Source organism: Rhinolophus ferrumequinum, chromosome 15 (genome assembly GCF_004115265.2).
Source record: "Rhinolophus ferrumequinum isolate MPI-CBG mRhiFer1 chromosome 15, mRhiFer1_v1.p, whole genome shotgun sequence".
Classification (NCBI taxonomy): domain Eukaryota; kingdom Metazoa; phylum Chordata; class Mammalia; order Chiroptera; family Rhinolophidae; genus Rhinolophus; species Rhinolophus ferrumequinum.
In genome coordinates this window covers 34,160,889-34,174,115 of record NC_046298.1, presented here as the reverse complement: position 1 = coordinate 34,174,115, position 13,227 = coordinate 34,160,889, and the positions used below count along the sequence as shown (strand labels likewise).

Genomic DNA, 13,227 nt, shown 5'->3' with positions numbered 1-13,227 from the left:
CAAAACAAATGGAGGAGAATGTTCAATGTGCCACCTGGAGTAGCGCATCGACTACAGAATGGGTAGGTAACTTAGGGTTATGTTCATACAATAGAATACAGTGCAGCCATGAGAATTTATGATCTACAGCTACGTGCACATTATGCATGAATTTCACAAATAATGAGGAGCTAAAGAAGCCAGATACAGAAGAGACACACTGCATGATACCATTCCAGGGACAAACCGGGAGGAGCATGCATGCTTTTCCGGGTTGGGAGAGGGAGCGGGCTGAGTCATGCCCGTTTCTGATCTGGGACTGGTTTGTGCTCAGAAAATCCACCAAACTCCACTTAGAATGTGTGCACTTCAACAAAATTCCATGAATCTTGGTCATTATTAAAGCTGACTGATAGGAACATGGACACTCATTAAACTATTCTACTTAAAAAAAAATATCTGTAACACTTGTGAATTATATTTCCACAGAATAGCTCTTCCAAAAGGGAGACAAAAATCTACTTACAGGGTTTGGCTTAGGCTTTCTTCAAAAGCTGGCATTTTAGCTCCTTCGTACAATTTTCTCAGTTGTTCTATATGTTCTGAATTATCAATGCCCATTCCCATGGACAAAATTTCAGCTCGAACATTGTAATCAATGACAGAAGTTTTCAAATTGGAAAGTTTTGTAATGTGCACCTTGAATCAAAGAAAAAAAAAAAACACTTGCAGGAATCACACTTTGAACTTTAAATGAACCGCAAGCACTCTCACATGGCCTCTCGAGGTAGCTGTCACATTTGACGCACTTGGGCACATGCCAGGGCCTCCCATTGCAGCATCCGATCATTTCATAACCAAAGTCACAGCAGATTGTTCCTCTGTCCCTCCGTGTGGAAATACTATCAGCTGTGGATTGGGGCCAAGATCGAATCCTGAATAAAACCCCCAGATGAGACCAATATGGCATGCTGTAACCACACACAAGATTCTTAGACTTTTTGGATTTCTGCTCCAGCACTTGGACCTCTCCTAACACGGAGGATTCTAAGTAAGGCTTGGAGTCTTCAGGTGTCCAGAAAGGCTCTCCGCCAAAGCCCTAAATCCTGGCACTGGAGAGTTTCCTCCACTTGTCTTTTCTGCAACCAGAACATTCTCACCTATTTCAATTTATACAAAATTAAGTAAAACATGAAAATCTGCAACAGTCTGATTCCCACTGACAGGAGATGTGCACGCAGGACTGGGCGTCCCTTTCAGGGGTGGGGGAGGGTGGGCCAGGCTGGCGCTGGCTGCCGTACTGTCCTAAGTGAACCCTGGGAATATGTTCCCATCTGGCAGGACTGGCGGGAGATCCTTTCCCACTCACACTGGAGGAGAAAGCGGGAGGAGTAGGCTCTGTCTCCCCACAGTGTGCCATGGACACGGCGACACTTAGTTGCTGCGGAAGCATATCTATCTGCCAGTTGGGTTTCCTTTCCTTTTCTTTTTTTCTTCATTTTTTTAGCTATAGCTTTTTAAATTGCTGCTTAATCAAAGTTTCCTTTTGTCCTCCGATAAAGAACCACAATATTGACTATTACAGCATCCACTAAGACCTACCAATCTCTTCCTTTACCTGCCCTGATCATCTCTACCGTTTCTTCTAAACATTATTTTCTCCTCTTACTCTTAAATCTTATACCCAATCCAAACTCCTTGTAAAGTTTTAAGACTTTTCCCATCGTATGAAAATAACTTCCTGCAATATAGTTTTTGTGAATTGAATTCTTTTAAATTTTATGTATTATGATGGATAATTGAGATTTAAATCTAACAGAGCAAAATTTTGAATTGAAAAGTAGAGTTCTTGGGGCACAAGCGGAGAGGGGACAGTGCCGGCCTCAGAGGGATGATGCACCGAGGCTCCTCATTCACACGTCCTTGTCTCCCTCTCAGCCCCCAGCTCCCACGTCAGCTCCACAGGGTAGCAGTGTCTGTGCACAAACGGAATCCAAGTGTGCCGTGTAGGGCCCAGCACATAGTAGGTACTCACGCAATAGTTAGGAACGAATGAGGCAGAAACTGCGGACATCATAAAACCGGTCTTTGAAAGCCCGAGGGCTGGGCCTCAACATTACCGATCACGTGCCAGGGCTTTAAGCTCATGTACAACTAGACAAATGGACCTCTGTACTGCTGTAGGACAGTCACTGACCCAGGGCTCCCCCACCATGCGGTCAGAGGACGGTGACATCAATTTCACCGTGCACAACCAACACTTGAAAAAATGGAATAGAATGCAAGTGTAAACCTTAGAGACTGTCGCACATAGTAAGAATAGCTTCATGGAGCTTCTGTCTCGGCACACACACACACACACACACACACACACACACACACACGCCTGTGAGCACTGGGTTACAATATAAAAGAAGCCCTTAAACAAAACCACAACCAAATTCACGACCCAAACAACATGAAACAGTCTCCCTAACTCAGAGCCCCAAATGAGCCTCCCTTTGTGTGAGGCAAATAGCTAGTGACTCAAGCAACAGGTTAGAATAATTTGCAACATTTTAGGGGCCCATTCAATCACAGATTTATTTTTAGGAACACTGCACACTTACCATTGGATCAATCCAAACTGTATTTCCGAAAGCCAGTATCACTTTTGCATCATGCAGTTTTCCAATAATTTTTTGATGAATGTACCTAGTAACCTGAAAAACACACTGAAGTGATTTATCCGAAGCTTTAAGAAAATAAGCTTAGTCTGTATATGCTGTACAGTTTTGCAAAAATAACTTTTCTGTGCATTTCATCTGAGCCTCACAGTCATCCCACGAGAGAGGTTATGGAGGCCATCGTTTCCCTCCTATTGACAAGGGTCACCAATAGTGGAGTTAGTTGAATGAGGACAGATGCAAAAGCTGAGTTCCAAGAGCAGGTCTGACACCTCTGGCCTCCTAACAGTGTATGCTTCCTACTGTGGACATGTCCCCACATCCTCCTGGCTTTAAGGTGTGGATGTTTATTTCTTTGGAAGCTCCACGAGAGGAAATGCAATGTGTTCCTTGCGTTCCCGAGGAAGGCACAGCCATGGAGCGGCTCCTCACCAGTGACCGGGAACCCAGGGGCCCTGCTACTCCTTCCTGCAGCCTTTCCGAGCACATGGTTCTTCTCCTCTCAGTAGGGCCAGCAGATGAGGCCTCCCCGGGCACTCTTTCAGGCACATTCTAACTCTGGTAAAGCGGAACAGGAAGGAGCTGGCTCCTCGTGATTAGATTATTTCCATCTCCCTTGAATTTCGTAAGTTAATTTGAAAGAACTCACACAGGAGAACTCCCCATTTCTACAGAGGGCTCCTCTCCAAGAAATACTTGTGGTTGGTCTTGACAGATCAAATGTTTCTTGAGGGCAAGAAACCATGAAGGACCAAGAAGTTCTTCCTAATGGCTACATCCCCACAACCCACACGGCACCAGCACCCAGTGGGCGCTCTGGAAATACTTTCCATGGAGGGAAGAGACTGCTATTTAACAAAGGCTATTTTTACTAAACTCACTACAGCGAGACTGTGTGCTCACCCTGTACCGTGGAAACATTCACCTATTTATTTCCTGGATAATGTTCAACCTTGTTTACAACCCAAACTGTTTATACTTTGCCAACTATAATACTAGCTTACTTCATATCTCATTAATCAGATCATACAAAATTGAACCTTCCTTTGAAGAATCAAGACCATCATCAAGAACAGGACTCACCACTCTGGGGATGAGGCCAGCCTGTCTGGCCCATACATGGGTGGTGAGGGCCTCTCCATCCTGCCTTGGACAGCCCTGTAAGCCCATAAGGGACCCGTCTTCCATGCTCCATGGCTTGGCACTTTGTGTCTTCTTTGTCTTCAGTGCTTTATCCAGTGCCCTTGATGACATCCTAGCTACCCAAGCCAAAGGGCCCAAAGGAAATGTTCCTTCCTTTGGGAGATTTTTCTGGACTCTTTCTTTCCTTACCCATCCTCCCAACCGAAGTGGAATGACCTGGCTTCTCTAAAGAGTGGCCACCACCTATGTCCCCCTTTGGCAGGGGTATCCACTTTTATAGGTGCTTACATTGTTTCTTCTCCTTCAGCGGACAGCCAATTAATTTTATTACAACACATACTTTACACCCATTCAAAGTCTGTGAGCGCTAATGATGACGATGGCAACCCCAACCTGGCAAGCTAGGGCGCTGGCAGCTGTGAGGGTTCAGGGAGAGGTCTCTGGAGAGCGGCCCACCATGCTTCCCTGCACTAGAAAGCTATGTTTTCACTGCTCAGGAACATGAAGCATTTTACCCACACACATGCTCTAAATTCAAATAAGCCTCAATTCTGTGTTAGTTCTGGCTTAAATATATCCTGAAAGCCAAATGACTATAAAAAGCCAAAATAACTCACCTTTGGATTCCACTCAATTTCATTGTCCGCAGGTTTCACTCGACAAACAATAAACTCCACAGCCTGGTGGGGCAGAGTGTGGAAATTTTCTGGGAGATGCAGCAGTCGGTCTCTTGTGACAAGTCCAGTCCTGCCTTCATCTATGTACTTCACAAGGACATTATCTAGGGCCCAAGTGTCTTCTTTTTGGCTCATCTCCAACACCTGAACCCTGGAGAAAAATAGTGGCATCAGTTTTACATAGATTCTAAAACAGAAATAATCATTGCCTCAACTTACTCATTAAGTGTAAAACATATAAAAAGAAGGCTGACTGCATGATTTTATGCCACACTAGAAATAAAATAACGAGAGCTGTCAAGAGCACGTAGCAATGGTTTATTTAATTCAACTATACCTAAATATAAAAAACATGTAGTGTTTTCGGGGTTTTTTTTTTACAGATTTTATTGGGGAAGGGGAACAGGACTTTATTGGGGAACAGTGTGTACTTCCAGGCCTTTTCTCCAAGTCAAGTTGTTGTCCTTTCAGTCTTAGTTGTGGAGGGCGCAGCTCAGCTCCAGGTCCAGTTGTCATTGCTAGTTGCAGGGGGCACAGCCCACCATCCCTTGTGGGAGTCAAACCGGCAACCTTGTGGTTGAAAGGACACACTCCAACCAACTGAGCCATCAGGGAGCTCAGTGGCAGCTCAACTGAAGGTGCCGCGTTCAATCTTAGTTGCAGGGGGCGCTGCTCACCATCCCTTGTGGGACTCAAGGAGTTGAACCGGCAACCTTGCAGTTGAGAGCCCATTGGCCCACGTGGGAATCGAACTGGCAGCCTTCAGAGTTAGGAGCACGGAGCTCCAACCGCCTGAGCCACCGGGTCGGCCCCATGTAGTGTTTTTGAATAGAGTAAATGCCTTTATCTAACAACACAATAAAAAGTTAACATAGCAAATTAAAATGTTCAAGTTTCTTGATCTAGGCCATCACCAAGTGGAGCCAGGTGTGGCACTTGAGGGAAGTGGGTGCAAACAGGTACCTAAGTCAGACTGTGCCATTTACTGAGCTGACCTTAGACAAATTACCCAGCTTCGCCAAGGCTCAGTTTGCTTATCTATAAAATGGGAATGATGTTCATTTTCTAGGGATTTGTAAAAATTGAGTTAAAGATGTGTATGTATGTAGCACACAGTGACAGCTCTATAACTGTATATAAACGCTACACTGTCATCCAGGCTCTGTGCTCAGGAGTCAGAAGAGTCCCCAGGGTCTGGGGGCCATGACCCTGCCACCATCGTCCTAGGAGATAGCAGGCCTGGCATGTGAACACTGGGTCCGATGGACAGAGGTGAAAATGGGGATTCAATACCATTTAAAGTCACTTTGTGCTTCATAAGTTTTCAAGATAAATAAAGAGACATTCTACCTGTGAAAAAGTGTTTCTTCTGCTAATCCATATAATCCAAATTTCTCCACCTTTTCAACGGTTGTTTTATTACTGGAATCCTCAAAATACGCCTTCATTTCAGCATTAAGAGATGCATAAAGATCCACATGTTCATCAACGATACGACCAAAGTAATTTGTTGCATTTGAAATATAAAAAGGTATTATCTGAAACATATGAACATATCCAGAAAACAAAATCAAGCTAAACCCGAGACGTGTCCGCAGAAATCAGCACCTAGGAGCCCAAAGAACATGAACAGGGATTTAAAAAATCAACCAGGAAACTGGCCAGAAACCAAACCAAAACAAAAACCTTACCATACCCACAAATAATTAAGACTTTCACTTTAAATCTAAAGTAAGTTTTCTGGGGGTAAATCTCATTATTTTAAAACTGCATTATTACTCATGTGTTGTTTACTTTTTAACTGCACTTTATAAAACTCCTTCTTGAAATAGTATCCCTTTCTCTTGAGCCCTTTCTCTTGAGCCCTTTCCGATCCTTGTTCATGCAACGATAGGCATTTTATTAAGAGCCTCTACTGCCTGAGGCACCCAGGAAACAGAGATGAAGCCATGTCTACAGGGACCCTCAGCAACCCACAAATGGACAGACACGCCACAGCTAGTGTGTGCTCCAGAAGACAACTCTTTGCAGGCAAGTGCATGCAGTGTTATTGGTGTGTGAGGGGGAATGTGGGCATGCAGATGTGTTAGCAAGAGTACGGAGAAGACAATTCCAGACAGAGGGAGCAGTCTGTATTAGGGTAGGGAGCCCTGGCTGCCCAGAGAAGATGCCAGGAGTGAGAACTGGTTACTTAGTGGGATGGTGGAGAGGGCACTGCTTGTTCACTAAGAAAAGGATATATGATATAAAAGAACAATGTAAGTCAGAATTAGAAAACTTTACAATCGAGGTGACAGAACTCAGGAAAGGATTAGAAATTAAACAAAAAGAAGTTATTTCAGTAATGAAAATTGTAGTGGGTTGAATGGTGGCCCTCCAAAAAGATATGCCCATGTGTTAGTTCCCAGACCTGCGATGATGATCTTATTTGAAAAAAGGGTCTTTGCAGATGTAACGAAGTATCTCCAGATGAGGAGATCATTCTGAATTATCTGGGTGGGCCCTCTATCTAGTGAGAGGTGTCCCTTAGAAGAGACTTCTGGATTCCAGAACTGTGAGACAGTACATTTGTATTGTTTTTAGTCACCCAGTTTGTGATATTTGTCACAGCAGCTCCAGGAAACCAGGACAGCACAGCCACACCAGAAGACGCACGAGAAGGAATGAACACAACAGATACACCTTAAGGGAAAGGGAAGGTGAGAAGGACAACAATCAAACTCAAAAAGAAAGGAAGAAAGTAATAAAAAGGACTCAAAAGAAAGTGACGAACTCTTAACTCAGCAATTCTATCTGCTTCTCAGAATTTTCCTCAAAGGAATCATCATGGATGTTCTGAAAAGACTCATGTAATCATGGCATTATTTGTAACAGTCCTCCCCCAAAAAACAAAAACAACTTTCTTTCTGAAAAGGTAACAAAAAAATCCCCAAATTGTTGATAGCATTCATCTGCGTTCCCTATTTGATCTTGGTTTTCTAAATAAACTCGGGGGGCCTTATAAGGACTGGCGTCTATTGTCAGATTAATAGTGGTACATTAATACTGACCACTGGAAACCATAATCATATTCTATGAAGATTCTGCTGCTTAAAAATTATGTTCATTAAAATGACCCTTAATTATCCAACAAAAGGATCTTTACCAGAACTTACTTTAATGTAGCTACACACTGGTAGAGCGTGGTTGGATAATTTCTTTGGCGTGTCTATTTCTGGATTAATATGGTGCCGATTAGGACAGAACCTTTTGTCTCTGAAAAAAAAAGTAATTGGATTTTAAAACCAGAAAAATAAAAACCCTATAATTGAAACCAGAGAACTTTTATTTGAAACCCTTTAAAAGTTAAGTAACCATATTAAATACTTCAGATGACACTAACAATGCATAATTAAGAGGAAAGGGATCCTAAAATTTAATTAACACTGAATAAATTTAAGGAAAGAGTTATTTCATTATCTCCCGACATTCTTAAATGCAATACATAAATGAACAAAATGTACTTCCAAAATAAAGACTCTAAACAAGAAACACATTACCATAATCCACAACAAAGGGCCAATAACTTCTAAACCAGAACCCAAACTGAGAAATAGTTGAAGCTTCAGTTTCAAAAGTCGACATTCTTAAAGGCATAATAGAAACTGCTGATAATAACCTGTTTAATGTAACATACTTTTAAAAAAGTAAATGTCAGCAGTTATCTTAAAATTAAATTCAATCCCATAGATACATATCAGACACCTACTACCCACTCCCAGCCATGCGATTGTCAAGTATAGGCCTTATGTCTGGATCGGGGAGAGGGTCCGTCTGACTGTCAGGCTACTCATGGTTTCCCAACTGATTTACAGAATCAATGCAGTTGCTAGCAAAATTCCAGCAGGGTTTTTAAAGAAATTGACAAGCCTGTTCTAAATTGTATATGCAGATGCAATAGATTTATAATAGCCAAAACAAACTTAAAGAACAGCAAAGTTGGAGAAATTATATGCTGGATTCCAAGACTCACTATAATATACGCTATGGTACTTGAGAAAAGTATAGAACTAGTGTAAGGATAGACAAACAGACCAATGGAACAGAGTCCACAAATGGACCACATGTATTATCATGGGGTTTATATTGAAGGCACCAACTCAGTGAGAAACTTCTGTTTTCAATAAATGATCCTGGAGCAAGTTTTATCCATTTGGAAAAAAGTAAACCGTGCCCCCTATCTCATACTATACACAAAAGTTCAATATGGATCATACGCCTAAATGCGAAAGCTAAAACTATAAAGCTTCTAGCAGAAAATATACAAGGCTGTCTTCATGACCTAGAGACAAATATTTCTTACATAAGGACGCAAAAAAACAGCAGCCATAAAAAAGCTTCATCAAGGGCCGGCCAGGTGGCTCAGGCGGTTAGAACTCCATACTCCTAACTCCGAAGGCTGCCGGTTCGATTCCCACATGGGCCAGTAGGCTCTCAACCACAAGGTTGCAAGTTCAATTCCTCGAGTCCCGCAACGGATGGTCGGCTCCGCCCCCTGCAACTAAGATTGAACACGGCACCTTGAGCTGAGCTGCCTCCTGGATGGCTCAGTTGGTTGGAGCGCGTCCTCTCAACCACAAGGCTGCCGGTTCGATTCCTCGAATCCCACAAGGGATGGTGGGCAGTGCCCCCTGCAACTAAAATTGAACACGGCACCTTGAGCTGAGCTGCCACTGAGCTCCTGGATGGCTCAGTTGGTTGGAGCGAGTCCTCTCAACCACAAGGTTGCCAGTTCGATTCCTCGACTCCCGCAAGGTATGGTGGGCTGCTCCCCCCATAACTAGCAATAGCAACTGAACCTGGAGCTGAGCTGCGCCCTCCACAACTAAGACTGAAAGGACAACAACTTGAAGCTGAATGGCACCCTCCACAACTAAGATTGAAAGGACAACAACTTGACTTGGAAAAAAGTCCTGGAAGTACACACTGTTCCCCAATAAAAAAAGTCCTGTTCCCCTTCCCCAATAAAATCTTAAAAAAAAAAAAAAAAGCTTCATCAAAATTTACAATGTCTGCTCATTAGAAGACTATTAAGAGTGAAAAGGCAAGCTGCCATACTTGGAGAAGATATTCTCAATGTACATATGTGACAAAGCATTTGTATCTAGAATAAATTAATCCCACAAACCAGTAACAAAAAGATAAACGCCCCATTTAAAAAGTGGGTAAAAGACCTGAACAGGCATGTCACAAAAAGAGGATGGTCAAATGTCCCACAAGCCTATGAAAGGACATTCAACATCATTAATTATTAGGGAAACACAAATGCAAATCACAATGGTTTACCACTACCCCCAGCATACTAAGTGTTGGTGAGGATATGGAGCAACTCAAATGCTCTCACACACTACTGACTAAATCGTAAAATGGTCAGCCACTTTGGAAAAGTAAAACATATGCTTATCCTGTGACCCAGAAATTCCACTCCAAAGTATATATCCACGAGAAATGGGTTTATATTTCCACAAAAAGATAGCTTCATACATAATAGCCAGAACTGGAAACAATCCACAAGTCCATCAACAGAAGAATAGATATATATACACGTTGTGATATATTCATACAATGGAATACTGAGCTACCACATAAACAAAATACTGATACAACAACACAGATAAATGTCACAGATATTAGGTTGATGATGAAGTTCAAAAATAAGCAAAATTAACAGATATCAGGAGTGTGGTTACTTCTGAAGGAGGACAAATTGGGAAGGAGCATGAGGGGACCTCTCGGGTGCTTCCTCAAAGCTGGGTGGTGGTTCCCACGGGTGCATACATATGTAACAATGCATCAAGCTGTAAACTAATCACCTGTGCACTTTACCGTATATCTCAATTACGAAAAAAAGATGACTGGCTTACTTGCAAAAACCAAAAGCCTTAAGATATGGACAAAGAGGCCTTCTGGCTTTTTTGTGTTCCTTGGCTTCTAGAACCCCTGCAGTAAACTCATACAGCTCCGATGGAATCTTGGCATCTGCTCTCTCCAAATAGCGCAGGACACCAACTGCATGGCATGCATTTCTCTCCGTCAGCAGCAAGACAGATTTGGTTTTCTTATCTCCCTGTTCTGCAGGAGAACCCTTAAAATCGAGGGTGAATGAATAAAGGAAGTGGATCATCCATATCAGTCTAAACGATAAAACTTTGTGGACTCTGAATTTGTCATTACATGGAAAATGCCAGCGGAACGTTAAAAGATAATAAAAATTAATCAAACCTGTTCAGTTAAACTCTGAAAATGATCAGACATGCAATATAGACGTCCTCCAAAGATTTTTGGCGAGGAAGGAAAGCTGAAGTGAATCACACACGTGGCATCAGTGATGGCCAAGAGTGGTATGCAGTCATCAGTTAAGGCTGGAGAAAAGGATTCCGACAATTTGAAATGAGGCTGGAGTTTTACTGTACTTACTCCATTGAGCATACTTCAATACATTGCTTTATTGCATTTTACTTTTTAGATGCAAAGGAGCTTCCTTCCCATTTTTTCCAAAAATGTCACAGCCCAGTGACTGAATTCGAGAAAAGTGGTCTCCCTCTTACCTCTAAAAAAAGGACTCGTTTTATTACAAATCTAGGCCATCCATACCTATTTTACACGTATTTTATACATTTTGATTTTTACATTTCTAATATTAAATCTAACAGTCATCTATGACATGTTTCATCATAAGCACTTATGTATGTATATTTCGGGGGTGCCAAAAAATTGTATACAAGTGGACACTTTGGTCAGCGTTGCTCAAGCAGTAGTTCACCGTGCTCAGAAATGTCTGCACGCTGATGGTAACCACTTTGAGCACCTCTTGTAATTGCAGAAGTCAAACGTGACTCGTATTCATCTTTTGTTAGCGGTATATATTGAGTATTACAATTTTAATACAGTTTTTTCCTTTCTTAAAATGTGTATACATGTTTTTGGCACCCTCTGTATAAATGAGACAGTGATCCTCAAACTGGAACTCCAGGGAAAAGTCTAGACTAAGGGCTGCTGCCTCCTGGGGGACACACATCCACCTCAGCATCAAAATCTTAGTGGAGGTGCATTTTCACTTTGAAATTCAGATTACTAATAAATTCTCAATAAGTCTAAAAAATGATGAGAAATTCAGAGATGAGTTATATATAAATGAATTGAAGGCACGATTCCTATTAGCTCCGCCTTTTCTAAATGTAAGTAGAAATCAAAACACTTACCTAATACAATGTGAGAGCCAGAACTTAACTTCTTCTTCCACTGCTCTAAAACACTTTTTAAATCAAAAACCATTTCTTTATGCATTTTCAAGCAAAATATTGAATTGCTTTCTACGACCTAAAGATGAAACCAAGAGGTCAGTTCACAGTCAGGAACAGAACTTGAAGACAACTGTTCTGTCAATAATCATCAATATAAACCTCTTAAAATTATCTGTGAGGGTATTAGCTCACGAATCAAACAATTCTAAGAATGAGATGATTGTTATTTAAATAAATACATTTCCAAATTTCTATAGTTTGTATCTAAAAACCTGCTCAAATGAAACAAACTTTTGCTAAAACTATTTTCCTGCCTTTTAAAACAATGCACATGTGCATATATGTGTGTATGTACATATGTGTGTATATACTACTTATACAGATATTCGTATATACAGCCGACCCTTGAACAACATAGGGTAAGAGTGCTGACCACCCCCCCAAGCAGTCAATAATCCTGTAACTTTTGACTCTCCAAAAACTTAACTACTTATATAGCCTGCTGTTGACTAGAAGCCTTACCAATAATATACACAATCGATCAACACACGTTTTGTATGTTATCTGTATTGTATACTACATTCTTACAATAAAGTAAGCTAGAGGAAAAAAATGTTATTAGGAAAGTCATAAGGAAAATACATTTGTAGTACTGAATGTATTTACTATAAAAAATCTGTGTATGAGTGGACCTGCGCCATTCAAACCTGTGTTGTTGAAGGGTCAACTGTTAATGTACACGTACGCCAAATGTATGGTACTGCTGTCCATCGGGGCTTTTTCACTACGCCTACTAGTCCATTAGTGTTGAAATGTGGATGTACTACTGATTCTTTTTTTTTTCTTTCAATTGTTTTTTTTAATCAATTTTAGGTGTACAAAGCAACATAATAGACATTTACATCCTTTGCAATGTGATAACCCCCACCCCCAAGCTACTACCCCTGACATCTTATATAGCTGTTACAATACCATTGACTATTTTCCTTACGCTGTACTCCATATGCCATGAATATATATACACTGTATTATATGTTATAAATTACATATTATATTATATATATTATATATGTACAATATATATTACTTGTATACAATATGTATAATATACATGTTATACATATATATTTGTAAATGTATGTATACAATATACATACTATTATATACAGATATGTGTATGTATATATACTATATATAACATAGTATATATACAATATATATTATATAATGTATATATAATACATCTGATATATTATATACAATATATATTATATTAATAACATATACAGTATTATTCCCATCTGGCATATTATATATACAATACATATTATATATTATAAATTACATATATATAATTCTAATGGACATTCAATATTACTCTCCTTCAGCTTGAGGTGTACAGCCAGTGGTCAGGCACCTACGCAGTCTATGACGTGACCCCTGACAAGTCCCGTGCCCGTCGGGCCCCTACATGATCTT

The 13,227-nt window shown here is 40.9% G+C and overlaps 1 protein-coding gene across 1 annotated transcript in view; it reads right to left on the bottom strand.

Moving 5' to 3' along the window:
- Positions 1 to 13,227, bottom strand: part of TDRD12 (tudor domain containing 12) — a 52,426-nt gene that overhangs the window by 8,175 nt on the left and 31,024 nt on the right. The window contains exons 18-25 of the mRNA XM_033127147.1: positions 11,707 to 11,824; positions 10,727 to 10,866; positions 10,369 to 10,589; positions 7,621 to 7,720; positions 5,816 to 6,003; positions 4,406 to 4,616; positions 2,589 to 2,681; positions 506 to 678 (exon numbers count right to left, since the gene is read on the bottom strand). Coding sequence (XP_032983038.1) covers positions 506 to 678; positions 2,589 to 2,681; positions 4,406 to 4,616; positions 5,816 to 6,003; positions 7,621 to 7,720; positions 10,369 to 10,589; positions 10,727 to 10,866; positions 11,707 to 11,824 — 1,244 coding nt within the window. The remainder of the gene's footprint in view (positions 1 to 505; positions 679 to 2,588; positions 2,682 to 4,405; positions 4,617 to 5,815; positions 6,004 to 7,620; positions 7,721 to 10,368; positions 10,590 to 10,726; positions 10,867 to 11,706; positions 11,825 to 13,227) is intronic.